The sequence below is a fragment of the Apium graveolens genome, chromosome 7 (genome assembly GCF_009905375.1).
Source record: "Apium graveolens cultivar Ventura chromosome 7, ASM990537v1, whole genome shotgun sequence".
NCBI classification, from domain to species: Eukaryota; Viridiplantae; Streptophyta; class Magnoliopsida; order Apiales; family Apiaceae; genus Apium; species Apium graveolens.
The window spans coordinates 8,046,296-8,060,407 of NC_133653.1; the positions used below are offsets into that span (position 1 = coordinate 8,046,296).

General features: G+C 34.1%; 2 protein-coding genes across 2 annotated transcripts; one reads left to right on the plus strand and one right to left on the minus strand.

The window, feature by feature from the left end:
- Nucleotides 1–1,956: 1,956 nt before the first annotated feature.
- LOC141673200 (putative serine/threonine-protein kinase PBL19) lies at nucleotides 1,957–5,406 on the minus strand. Its single transcript, XM_074479934.1, has 4 exons — nucleotides 5,391–5,406; nucleotides 4,357–4,523; nucleotides 3,797–3,919; nucleotides 1,957–2,679 (listed from the first exon to the last, which is right to left on the minus strand). The coding sequence occupies exons 1-4, from the start codon at nucleotides 5,404–5,406 to the stop codon at nucleotides 2,260–2,262; spliced, it is 726 nt and encodes a 241-aa protein (XP_074336035.1). The 3' UTR covers nucleotides 1,957–2,259.
- A 937-nt stretch (nucleotides 5,407–6,343) lies between these two features.
- On the plus strand, nucleotides 6,344–7,459 carry LOC141673201 (uncharacterized). Its single transcript, XM_074479935.1, has 3 exons — nucleotides 6,344–6,561; nucleotides 6,672–6,738; nucleotides 6,788–7,459. Exons 1-3 carry the CDS (start codon nucleotides 6,344–6,346, stop codon nucleotides 7,457–7,459), a joined length of 957 nt encoding a protein of 318 aa, XP_074336036.1.
- The last annotated feature ends 6,653 nt before the right edge of the window (nucleotides 7,460–14,112 follow it).

A 14,112-nucleotide genomic window follows, 5' to 3' on the forward strand; every position in this document is an offset into this window, starting at 1 on the left:
GATGTGCATTCAGGAGGGTTAATGTGCATTCGGGAGGGTATTTTAAGTCTTTTTTAAATCTCTTTTATGTTCTGAATTTTAAAAAAATGCTCCCGAATTTATCATTTCCCTAATAATAATTCGTAATTATACGATATCCTAAGAATAAAAAGGAAGCGGAAGAAGAGAAAAGCCCAAATATTTGAAAAGTAGTACGAGGATTTGGATAATCGATGAAAGATAGTACCTCCTTGGCTCTACGATGTAAGCAGAAATATTGTTTTGATGATATTTTCTGACTTAATATATAATACATGAAATAGTGTTTATGATAATTTTAAAATAATATTTTAATATATGATTTGATTCACGAAAAACATATCGAATGAATTTAATTATATATACCATGATATATAATATTACGTAAAACATAACTAACAAAAATTAAAAAATATGAAAACATAAATTAAATGTGAATATTAACGTGAATGATAAATATTTTAAAAATATGAAATGCATGATTTATCATGAAAAAGAAAATGAAATTCCACAACCCTAAATTATTTGTATTAACATAAACACGAATATTTGAAATCAAAATTTCGATTTTGATTAAATATTCTCATTAACTATAAATCAAACATCACTTATTTACTTCAAAACTATTGGTCAAAAACTTAACCTAAAACTTAGAGCACTTTGGGTCTAAATTTGAACCAAGCCTCTCTTCAATTCCAACAGTTCGATCCAAATTATAAAATGATATTTTTTAATATTATAAATTTTTATAATAAAAAATATTTCATTCTTGTATGATATTAAATTTTATCTTAATATTTGATTATTACTATTATAAATTAAATGTATTATTTTAAATATAAAATTAATATGAAGTAATGTAATTCTAATTAAATTTTAAATATTAATATTAATTCTCAGAATTAATATATTCTTCTCACAAATACTAAATTAGTACATATCCAATTGCAATATAAGCCTCCTCATTTCTAATTTAAGAAATACAAACATTTTTAATTTGGTTATGTTTTAATAATTTATTAATATGAAATTATAAATAAATAATAATGAATTAAAATATTAGTTAATTACATTTATATATATATATATATCTAAAATCAAAATAATATGTAATAAACTAAATAACAAAAGTTAAAATTTATTATTTTAATTTTGATCCAAATTTGAATCGTACGCCGGCACTATTCATGTATCCAAATTTGGACGAAAATGTAAGTCATTGTTGGATAACTTTGGACCGAAATTGCCCTAAATTTGAATATTTAGGTCAGTGCCGGAGCTACCCACAACCTTTAGAGAAGTCAACATGGGGTCAATATAGAGAAACAAGTGGCTTAGTTACAAGTCCAACATATCTAACAACACCATTAATGTGTGGATTGAACTTAGTGGATTACCAATTAACAAAAGAACACGAGCTCCCACTAGACTAGACTTTTACGTGCTTGAGCCAAGACCAACTTTTAAACCACATTAAATCATGTTAAGCGCGAGTATATGTAGCAATTAAATGCAAGTTCAAAATTAGTAAAACACACTACAAAATATACTTCATTTGATTTGTTATCGGCCAAATTCGTATTCTTATAAAAACAAAATTATGTCCCCGTTACGAATCTAATCCCGTTTTCGGGACACGTTATCTTTTCCATTTAAACATAGTTATATATTCATTTTTCTTTATAAAATTCGAATTCTCAATATTATGTAAAGAAAGCGACTCAACTATATCAAATATCAATGATATTCAGCATTCCTGGATACGTTTTAAATACGTAATAATTTTTGTAAATTTTTATATATAGACAAATTTTTTCCTAGATACATAGTCTGTTTGGCTCGATTTTAAGAGTCAAGCTGGGAAAATCGACCGTGACAGCACAAAACTGTCGGAATCATTAATCATATACTCGAGCAAAAATATGGCCAGCAGAAATCTTGTATAAACAATAATTTTGTAAATTTTTAGAACAAGAAAATATTAAAATAATAATAATAATAATAATTTAATATTTGATGTGACCGGTTTTTCCAAAAGCCACAATTCCTTTGAGATGAAAGACCAAGACCAAAAGATGATGACTTCATTGGATGGCCAACACATTATCTCATAGGCTAGTTTCGTAGTCAATCTGTTCTGGAACTTGGCCCTTCACCATTAATTATTTTCATAGTAAACCGTCCTAGTACGAGCGTTACGTAACCAGTCGCACTAAATCTTAAGTAGTCAGGTTGAGCGATTTATCGGCGATTTTTGAAAAATCGGCCGATTTCTACAAAACTCCTCGCGGTTAAATTCATTTCTTCAGACACTCGTATTGCTTGCTTCAAGATTTCTACCACTTCATCCATTGTTGGCCGTTCTTTCGGATTCTTGTTCAGGCAGGCATCTGCTAGTTTTGCAATCTTTCTCGCTGCACTCTGAGAATACTGATTTCTTATCCGGGGATCAATAATCAAGCTAAACTTCTTGCTGTCTGCAGGGAACCTTTTCACCCAATCTAGAAGTTTCTGCTCAATGGTTGGATGATTTCTTTCCAAGGCACGTCTACCTGTGAGAATCTCATAGAGCACAACCCCAAAACTATACAAGTCGCAATGAGTAGTGAGGTGTCCAGTTTCAACGTATTCTGGTGCAGCATATCCATATGTGCCAACAGGCTGATCAATGTACAAGCTTCTTTAGCTATGTGATCAATAACAGTTAACCATAAAACAGTAGGATTAAAAAAAACATAAAAAAAAAACTCAGCAGCTGCTAATACATTTTAGTTCAGCTGACATAACACTGCCAGAGAACTCAAAATATGTCCAGTCAGACCAAGCATAAAAGAGGGCCCCTCTGGAAGATCACTTAAATGACACTAATTTAAAATTTACCGGTATTAGTAGGTTTGGGTCGTGACAGATGATTGTTGGAGCATACGTTACCGAGCTTATTAAGATTAGTAAAAAATCAAACTGATTTTTAGTGAGAATGCAGATCTCTTTAGAAAGGTAGGCCCGGGTCGTGACAAATGATTGTTGGAGCATACGTTACCATGCTTATTAAGATTAGTAAAAAATCATACTGATTTTAACGAGAATGCAGATCTTTTATGTGAGTGGAAAGGGGGCCACTTACCCTTACCGCGCTTAGGACAAATTTTTATAAGTTTAGCCTAAACGCACACTGCGGAAGTATGCTGCAATATCATCTGCCAGAGACCTGAGCCCTGTTACGTGTTTATAACAGGAAAAATATCACTCCACACCCTTGTCCTTATCCCTACTTGATGCTTTCTGCTCCAATTTTCCTAAGTGAACACTCAACAGACTAAGCATAATGTTACTGAAATCTCAACATCCTCAGAACTTCTTTTCTGCAAATTTATTTAAGAGGGTTAGTTTGAAAGAGGTATCTGTGTCAGTTTACATTTTCTTATGCTGTATTTAGATGAAGCCAATCGGAAGATTCGTTAGGCAATAGGCCCCAAAGGCATAAAAATTGCATTTGGGCTCAACTCATGGTGTTACTAATCTTCTTACACTACATCTCTGCCTCCCATGACGCCATCCATTCATATCGGTTGAAATATATGTTCTAAAATTGTAAAGCCCAAGTATGGAAGAATTCATTCTTACAAACTTGCTTAGGTTTAGCTCTGAGCACAAATCTGACCCCTTAATGTTCTCAACTTCATTTAGTAGAATGTTTTCAGATACATCACACTGCAAGCAGGAATTATGTAGAGATGCAAAGTAAAATTTACTCATCCAAATACGAGTTTTTACTTACCATTGTAGATACATGAGTGTTATTTCCCATCGGACCTTCTCTTGCGAGACCAAAGTCTGACAGTTTGGGCTTGAAGTCCATGTCTAATAGCACATTTGATGGTTTAAAATCTCGATATATTACCTACCAAATATAGAAACAATTGACATGATCAAACTCTGCCAACAAAAGTGCATTGCGCTTCAGGTAACTTATGCAAATCGATTTAAAACAGATGGTGCAATTTCTTTGTCAGGTAGACTCGAGTAATGGAACATTATAGAACTAGGTTAAGTTTTTTTCTTCCACCACTTCTACCTAATACTCCATACTTTTTTTTTAAAGTCGAATGCACAGATGCAAAGTTATCTTTTTTCCTTAGAACAACATATTAAAGCTCCCAATGCCAGAATGTACTCCTAATACTTTTGGAAGCTGTTGCAATATGGATACTGGATTGAAACATAATAAGAGTTTCGAAGAGAACTGATTAGTACTAAGGCTCCAAGGATATTATACAACTAAAAAGTACATGACAAGTTCTAGTCTTACTCATGAGAAATACACGATGTAATTCTTACCTGAACTTCCAGTCCGCTGTGCAAATAAGCCAGTCCTTGAGCAGCTCCAAGGATAATTTGTAATCTTGTAATCCAAGGAAGAACTTGCAAAGCTCTACCAAATAGATGATCTTCTAAGCTCTTATTGGGCTTGTATTCATACACCAATAGCCTTTGGATCCCTCCTTCTCCATACACCAATTATATTTAGTACTATATTATTATCATTATATTATTTATTTATTAACAAATATATATTTATTATATCATAATTTTTATACTTATTCATATTTAAATTAATATATTATTTTAATTTTAATAAATAATTATATATACTCTAATAAAGAAAAATTCGTAAGAATTAATCGGATTTTAAAGATCGAATCGTTCAGATATTTTGTAGGGGATTAATCGGTTGAATCGGGGATTTATCGGGAATTTTTAGAACACCGACTATGATGATTAAACCGAGTGTTATTATTCTGGTGGAACCGGAATTAAATGAAATGTTGAATTGCAACTTGTTAGTGGATATAAGAAATAGACCGTTTTGATTAGTGTATATATGAAAAAATCAATGTAATGACACTTGTTGTCGTAAAAATTACATTAGTGGTTTGAGACTAATCAAATTAATTCTAAATAATACTAGTAAAATTTTAATATTTTCATTAAAATAAAAATATGAAATTAAGATGAAAATTGATTGATATGTTTTTGAAGATGTAGGTTTCTCTCCATTACGTGAGAGTTTGTTTTTGTCTCTTCAACCTGTACCAGGCTTGTGAGAGTTTTAAATGGCACGCTATCAAAATTTAGACGACCACCTAGCAGATCTGATCATTGAGGAGGAGGAAAATGAAGATTTTTCTTTCGATGAAGGGGTGGAGGAGCAGGTGAATAGATATGAATTGTGTTTGGTTGGAAGATTTCTAACAGAGAAGAGCATCAACACCAGGGCCATGACATCGAAGTTGGCGGACGTTTGGAAACCTACGATGGGTATCAACATTAAGGAGATTGATCCTGGAATTTTCTTGTTTCAATTTTATCACCGGGAAGACTTATCATGGGTTTTTAATGGAGGACCATGGTCGTTTGATAATGCAATGTTGGTTGTGAGTAAAATTCCATCTGGTAAAGAACCACCGAATGTACCATTATGGGCTTTGGAAATGTGGATTCAAATTCACGATTTACCAAAAGGTTTCATGTCAGAAGTGGTGGGAAAGCAGTTAGGAGATTTCTTTGGAGAGTTTGTGCTATATGATGCTAAGAATAACTCTAGCATCTGGGTGGAGTATATGAGATTAAAAATCAGGTTAGACGTGCGTAAACCATTGAAGAGGAAGAAGAAAATTAAGAGGAAGAATGGCACATAATTCACTGTGTACTGTAAGTACGAGCCTCTTGGAGATTTCTGTTTTGCTTGTGATCTCATGACCCTCACAGAGCGTTTTTGCAGGAGGAATATTGATAATAGAGGTGATGATGTTCAGAAAGACTGGGGTGGATGGCTTCGAGCACCGCCGAGGAGGGCGGCGTTTCAGAACAGGAGTAGATGGTTGAGAGACGAAAATGACGCGGATTGGGAGGCGAAGATGGGGCGGAAGAATAACGACCCTGCATTCACGGATGGTAGTTCAAGGAGTAAGGATAAGACTGTAGCTGTTGGACGAGATTTTCACATGATTTATGATAATAAGATTTACACTGCTGAAAATGTGGGAGAACAAGGCAGGAGTTTTTCAAATAAATTACTACAATTAAAAGATGGTAAATCTGGGCCAGGGGATGAGGAAATTATTGGGCTGCATGTCGAGGATAGGAAAAGGAGAAGGAGTGGGCCTGACTCAAAAAGAGTTATGGATACAGACGATGTCCTAAAAAACCTAGAGGCGGTTAACAAAGTAATCGTACAACATGAAGCTGGTCTTTCTAATATGGATTGTTCAGTATCATCTCAACAATATTTGGCTACGCTTGCTCAGCAAGCTAGCCGCTCATTATGAATCTCTTAAGTTGGAACTGTCGAGGGTTGGGGAACCCTCGTACAGTTCGTGTTCTAGGAGACGTTATAAGGTCTCTAAAACCCACATTTCTTTTCCTTTCAGAAACTAAGGTGGATAAAGGTAGAATTGATGAGCTTTGCAGTAAGTATGGTTTTTCAGATTGTTTTGCAGTAAATAGGATTGGCCAGGGAGGAGGGTTAGCTGTTATGTGGAAGTAAACGGTGGCATGTAAAGTTACTGATTCCTCTACTAACCACATTGACGTAGTTTTCTTAGAGAAGAATTCTCCAGCTTGGCGTTTGTATTGTTTCTATGGAATTCCAGAGAGAACCAGAAGACAAGAGTCGTGAGACCTGTTAAGGAACTTAGCAACAAAGGACTTGATACCTTGGTGTGTGTTTGGGGACTTCAACGACTTGTTATATGTGTCTGATAAGAAGGGAGGGAACCCTCACCCTCAGTCTCTTCTAGATGGGTTTCGTTTAGCTGTGGAAGATTGTCATTTGGTGGAGCTGGATTTTACGGGGGGAGAGTTTACTTGGGAGAAAAGCAAAGGCAAACCGAACTGGTTTAAAGAACGTCTTGATAGAGCTTTTGCTAATCAGGATTGGTGGCGTAAATTTCCTCTCTGCACTCTTAACGTTAATCATGTGTTGTGCTCAGACCATGATCATATTCAATTGCTGCTTTGTGATATGAATGTTTCAAAAAAGCAATTCATATTTCATTTTGAAAACTCCTGGCTACAGGAACCTTCTTTTAAGGAGGAAGTAACGGGATTTTGGAAATCTCTTCCTACAGTGATTGTCTTACCTAAGTTGTTGTCTACGTCTTCTTTCATGGCTAAGTGGGGTAAGAATTTTTTTCACAAGTTTAGAGACAAAGTGAAAAAGCAAAAGGAGATTATGAATGCGTTGGAGTGTCGAGAAGATGCTGAAGGGATTAAATCTTATTTTGAAGAGAAAGAAAGATTAAACGAGCTTCTTTTAAACGAAGAGGTATATTGGAAACAGAGGGCAAAGACTTTTTGGTTGAAAGAAGGTGATTTGAATACTAAATTCTTTCATGCACAAGCATCGAAGAGGAAGAAGCTCAATAATGTTGCATTTTGACTACAGATGATGGGGAGATAATAGATGATCATGAGCAGATGTGTGTAATGGCCAAAGACTACTTCAAAGGTGTGTTTTCGGGGGAGTGTTGTGCTGATCTTCCTGCATCTGATACGGATCAACCTGTTATTATAGCGGAGCAGAATAGGATGCTGGTTGTAGAGCATAATTTCGAGGAATTCACATCTGCGCTAAAGCAGATGCACCCAGAGAAAGCATCTGGGCCAGATGGGTTCACACCTGCGTTTTTTCAGCACTTTTGGGAGTTAGTTGGCAAGGAAATTTTTCAGTGTTGCAAAAAATGGTTAGATGATTATGCTTTTCCTGCTGAGGTAAACAGTACCAATCTGGTTTTGATTCCGAAAAAAGAAAGTGTCGAGAAGCTCACTGATGTAAGGCCAATAGCCCTTTGTAATGTGATGTACAAGATTTTGGCGAAGGTTTTAGCTAATCGTTTAAAGTGTGTTCTTCCTAGTATTATTTTGGAGAACCAGTCAGCTTTTGTGCCCGGTAGAAGCATCACTGACAATGTACTAGTAGCGTTTGAGCTGATCCATTTTATGAAAAGGAAGAATGACTGTCAAGAAGGGGAGGTGGCTTTGAAACTTGACATTAGCAAGGCTTATGACCGAGTGAATTGGAACTATCTTTGGCACAGCTTAAAAGTCATGGGTTTTAATGGAAAATGGGTGGGTTGGATGAAGCTTTGTATCACTACAGTTCAATACATGGTGTGTATAAATGGATCGTATGTTGGTCCCATTATTCCGAGTCGAGGTTTGAGACAGGGAGACCCTCTGTCTCCATATCTATTTTTACTCTGCGTTGAAGGTCTGTCTCATCTAATCAAACAGACAGCTACTAACGGGAACATTCATGGCTGCTGTGTTAGTGGTTCTGCTCCTGCGGTTACGCACTTATTATTTGCAGACGATAGCTTGTTGTTTTTCAAAGCAAGTAAGGAAGAATCTCAATGGGTGAAGAATATTTTGAATGTGTATGAGCGACAGTCGGGGCAAGCTGTAAACTTTAACAAGTCGGGGATATTTTTTAGCTCAAATGTAAGGAGGGACAAGCAGCAAGAGATCTCTGGTATTTTGGGTGTTCATAATGGAATGGAGGACAGTAAGTATCTGGGACTACCATCTCTGATAGGAAAGTCAAAGAAGAAGGTTTTCAATTTCGTTAAAGAAAGAGTGTTGAAACGCATCCAAGGTTGGAGTAATAGTAAGCTTTCACGGGCAGGAAAGGCTGTAATGATAAAGAACGTAGCTCAAGCAATTCCATCTTACTGTATGTTGTGTTTTTTAATTCCTAAATCGCTTTCACATGAGATTGAAAGGATTTTAAATGGTTTTTGGTGGAAGTCAGGAGCAAATAACGGGAAGGGCTTACGCTGGCTTTCATGGGAAAAGATGTGTAAATCGAAAAACAAAGGTGGTCTGGGTTTTAGAAGTTTGTACGGTTTCAATCTGGCTCTATTGGGGAAGCACGTATGACATTTGTTGAACAATACAGGATCGCTGGTTGAAAGAGTCTTTAAAGCACGCTACTTTCAACAAAATCATTTTCTAAAAGCTCAGGTGGGTCAAGATGCAAGTTTTATCTGGAAAGGCATTTGTATGGCAAGAGATGAATTGTGCAAAGGTTTTAAATGGGTGCTGGGAGATGGTCAGACTATTAATATCTTCTCTGATCAGTGGTTAAGGGGAAAGAATGGCTATAGAGTGGAGGATCATCACGTTAACAGAAACATAAGTGATAAGGTGAGTGAGTATTTCCGTCCAGACATTAAACAATGGGACGTGAATAAAATACGAAATACCTTTCATGAAGTTGATGTTAACTGTATTTTGGGAACGAGAATTCCACAGAATCAATGTAAAGATCGAGTAGCATGGATTCATTCAAAGGAAGGGTGTTATACGGCGAAATCTGGATATCACTATTGGTTTGATAGGCAGTTTAATGAACCTGAGGCTGTATCGAAAGGCTGGAAGAGACTTTGGGAGTTATCAATTCCACATAAGATGGAGTACTTCTTATGGAGAATCTGCAAAAACACTATCCCTGTGGGAACTTGCTTCGAAGTAAAGGAGTTCAAACAATAATACTTTGTCCAATGTGTAATGTGGATGTTGAGCACGTATGTCATCTTTTCTTCGATTGTCCTTTTGCAAATAGTTGTTGGAGCTGCATGGGTGGAGGATATAATATGGCAGAGGTGGAGTACGTATCGACTTGGCTACTGGAGAAACTTGAGGTGGAAACGGAGGATAATTTGATTAAAATGGTTAAGGTGTTGTGGGGGATCTGGTTTTCTAGAAACAGGAAAATATGGGAGGATAAAACTATCACTCCACAAATAGCAACGAAGATTAGTTCCAGGATGATTACAGAATGGAAGGCAGCTCAAAGTAAGCAGCAGGGCGGTGGACAGGTATTAAGTAGTAGTGAACCTGGTAACAGAGTTAGATGGCAACTTCCAGATCCTGGATGGTATAAAGCTAATGTGGATGCTGCTATACATGAAGGTTCGTCTCATTTCAAAATTGGGATGGTTCTAAGGGACGATATAGGAGCTTTTGTGGCAGGTATGTTCAAGAACTTTGATGAAAATGCCTCGATTTTGGAAGCAGAGGCAACAGGAGTGCAGGAAGTGCTGCAGTGGGTGTGTGGGTTGGGTGTCTCTCAGGTGGTCGTGGAAAGTGATTCGCTAATTGTGGTTAATGTCTTAAGAAAGAACAGTCAGTATGTGTCCGAGGTTGGCTCTATTTTCGAGTGTTGCAGGGTTGTCCTTCGCCAACGATGTGATTTGAAAGTTCAACACGTTCGTCGACAAGCAAATAGGGTAGCTCATAGCATAGCTAAAATTCCTTGTATGTCAGGAACAATGAACTGGTTTAGTACTCCTCCTCCCTGTGTGTTGGTGATGATTGTATCTGATTCTTCTTCTGCTTAATGAATTTCAGTTTCAAAAAAAAAAAAAAATCTTCAACTTTCTCCTGCCCATTTTCTCCATTTCAACATAAGTCAATATATTGTTAACAAGTCAACATAAGTCAATGCAGAGAAAAACAAGTGCCTTCGTTATAAGTCCACCATATCTAACAGCATTATGTGAGGTTTTCTTAGGGATTATGCACTTTCCAGAAATTTAATTAAGACATTAATTACCTAGAAAATATAACTAAATATATAAAAGCTCATAGATTCTCATTTTATCTAATACAATATACTACACCAGCAGCATTTATTTAAACGACCAACTGATCTCAATATATTATCATAAATATTGGCTAACCTACATTTCACTGAGATTTAGCATCTATATGACAATTATGCATATTAGAAACAAAATAGGCTAACCTACATTTCACTGATGAGAAGAGTGCAGAACTTACATCTCTCATTTAATTTTTAAGCAAAAACGAATATTTAACATCGAATATCGAAGCATCTCTCAACGACATTTTGTCGAACAGTTGGTGTTCATCGTTAAGGAGTACAGTTCTATCACCTCCGATCAATCTACTCTAGTCTTTAAGAGTTGGAGCTATGTCTATTTTGAGTGAAAAGATCTTTATGATTATGGTGTTTATAAAATAAATCAATTTACTCCTTCGTCCTTATTAGTCGCTTTAATTTTTACGCGTATTTTAAGGTTATACGCTTTTACTTTTTACGCGTATTTTAAGGTTATACGCTTTTACTTTTTACGCGTATTTTAAGGTGTCATGGCTCCTATATTTTTTTCTATTTTTTTTTTCTTGAATTAAAATTTAATATGTATATTTTTGTTTAGAAAAAAAAATTGAAAAATAATTTATGGAGTTGTCTTTTTTATTCACCTTAAAACACGCGTAAAAAGTATTTAGGGTTTTGAGAGTCGCCCCCAAAACTAGAGTTCTAACTACCACTTCTCCATTCTTCAACCTTCATCCAACGATTGATCAAGCCCCATTTCGCTCTCTCATCTCATCTTTTATTTATCTATATTTTTTTCAATAAAACCAAAATCTAATCCTTTTTGGGTGAGAAATTGTATTTTGTTGCCGGTTTTGGTAGTCGCTCTGAGAAGGATTTATATGATATATTGGGAGATCTGTAAGCCTTGTATCAGATTTGGGACGGTGTTTTATATCGCAAAAACTCACATTTCACAACAAAAAAATGTTCATATTTTATATTTTATGGGCATTTGTTGCTCTTGCTCTAATATCGGTTGATATAATTGATAGTTCTGAACATTGGGTTACAGATGATACTTATGTGAAGGTCAATTGTGCTACTACTAGTTTCAGAATTGATGTAACTTGAATTACTCGAGATGTCATTGTAATATTTTTTAGATTAAATAATTTGAATATTCTATGTGTTATACAATCTGAAAACAAAATAGCTATTTGGTTAGCTCGATTTTTGTTTCACAATCAGGTTGTAGTTTGCAATTCGGGGGTTTGTCCCGGCCGGCGTTCAATGTTTTAATGAAATTTTCATTTTCTTTGTCAAAGAAAAAAATACACCTAAAAAGTCAAAGATACTTGTATTTTGAGATGGAGAGAATAAATCACTAGAGCCGTAATTTGGGTTGATTGGTACGGCCAATTCGTGAAATTAAATAAATCGAGTTCGGACAGAGGTTTAGATTTGATTAGTTATATGAGTTCTCAACTCGATTCGATTAATTTCGGCTCGAAACTATCGACTCGCTCATCCCAAATTAAACTCGACTCGTTCACTACAAATTACAGTCCTCTAGATAACACGATAACACTAGGTCAGTCATAAATTTAAGAAGGTTAGGAATGGGATATAAGACGAAGTATAAGGAAAGTACGAAGATTCGACTTTTCTTGCTTTTCTTTTAAAAATAAATAATATTTTTTTGCTAGAAAATTGTATAAAACTCTTTCTTTTAAAAGAATCCAACAATATCCTATTAAATAACTTGAAAGTATAATAAAAAATAGTATTCTAGTAATTTAATAGATGATTTTATAGATAAACTTCAATAACATGCACCATTAAAATATTATTGGAAGACTCGATTATACCAAATATCTTAAAATTTAACTTAGACATGGTTTATAACTTCGTTGAACTCACTTTTAAGTAAACTCTTAAGTAAAGAGGCTAAGTGTCTGTTCGAGAAATTTTAAAATAAATAACTTATAATTTAAAATTAATAAATAACTTAAAAGTGATAAGTAGATGAATACTTATAAGTTAGATAAGTGTTTGGTTAATTTTACTTATAAGTCATAATTTTTTTTAACTTAAATGAACTAAAATAAATAATTTTGTTATATTATTATTTTAATTCATGACTTTTAAATTAACTTAACATTTAAAAATATATATTTAAAAGCTGTAAATTCGACTTATACGTTGGATCGACAAACAATCTGAGATAAGTACTTACATACGTATAAACTATAACTAACTTATAAGTCCTTACACAAACAGACCTTAAAATGAACTTGGAATGACTTCCGAAGTCCCCTTCAATGTCTAGAGAGGCCACTTTTGTTTCCTATGAGATAGAATTATAATTTTTAAACTTTTTATTTTGTAAAAAAATAGTGAAAAGTTATCGAAAAATTATAATTCTTTAAATTATCATATATCATGTTTGTTTAGTTAAAGTAGAATCCTCTCTTGCAAGTCATTTATAATTCCCTTTTTGTTATCATATATGAAATAAACATAGGATAATGACTATATTATAATCCCAAGTACTATACCTCAAAATAAACATATGATAAAATTTTAAAAAATTATATTCCAATTCTATACTTAATCCTTCCAAACAAAATTATGATATGATTATTCATAAAACAAATTTTGATGAAATTAGTTATCCTCGAAACATTATCACGAAATTATAATCCCATAAAACAAACATGCATTAAACTATAAACTTCTGCTTTATCTGCCCATTTCATCCGATTTCTCAATAATATATAATTCATTGGAAATTTTTGCCCATAATCAACAATAGTCATCTAGTATTAGTCAATGCAGATAAAACATGCGACTTACAAAGTGTATCAAACAGCATTATGTGAGGTTTTGTGGGTGGATAGTGGATTTTGTACTCTCTATAAATTTAATTAAGGAATTAATTACCTAAAAAATATAACTTTCATCAAAAGTTAATTCATTTAATCAATTGTTTCGCTTTAATATTTCCGGTGACCCCATCCCAATCTATCTGTCTTATTAATAATTTACCATCTAACTATCTTAAATTTAACTAAAAATTGCATATATCTTATGGTTGGAAAAAAAAGAAAAAGGTAACATCATTGCAAATTATTTCGATCTATTTAAAAATGCATTTTTCAGTTTTTGAAAATTATTAAAGAATAATTTTTCATCCTCAATCGAAGTCAGGGAAATTTGACCATAGAAATTTAAATAAAACACATAAACTGGGACAGGGAATACTTGATGAATAATTAGTTGAGTTTTACACAAATTTAATTTTGTAAACAAAAAATCAATGAAAATAATAATAATTGAGACAACACAATCAATGACCGCCTTTTCTGGTTCAATATTTATTAAACACCTAGACCAGAAGACTTGTCCTCCAGCGGTATTTATTTAAACAACCAACAAACAAATGATATCAATATCTCATAGAT

Coding starts and splice junctions, on each gene's coding strand:
- LOC141673200 (XM_074479934.1), bottom strand. Junction 3,920..4,356: donor ACAGCGGACTGGAAGTTCAG/GTAAGAATTACA, acceptor TATATTTGGTAG/GTAATATATCGAGATTTTAA. Junction 2,680..3,796: donor ACACTCATGTATCTACAATG/GTAAGTAAAAAC, acceptor TACATTGATCAG/CCTGTTGGCACATATGGATA.
- LOC141673201 (XM_074479935.1), top strand. CDS start 6,344: ATGAATCTCTTAAGTTGGAACTGTCGAGGGTTGGGGAACCCTCGTACA. Junction 6,562..6,671: donor GGGTTAGCTGTTATGTGGAA/GTAAACGGTGGC, acceptor ATGGAATTCCAG/AGAGAACCAGAAGACAAGAG. Junction 6,739..6,787: donor ACAAAGGACTTGATACCTTG/GTGTGTGTTTGG, acceptor TCTGATAAGAAG/GGAGGGAACCCTCACCCTCA.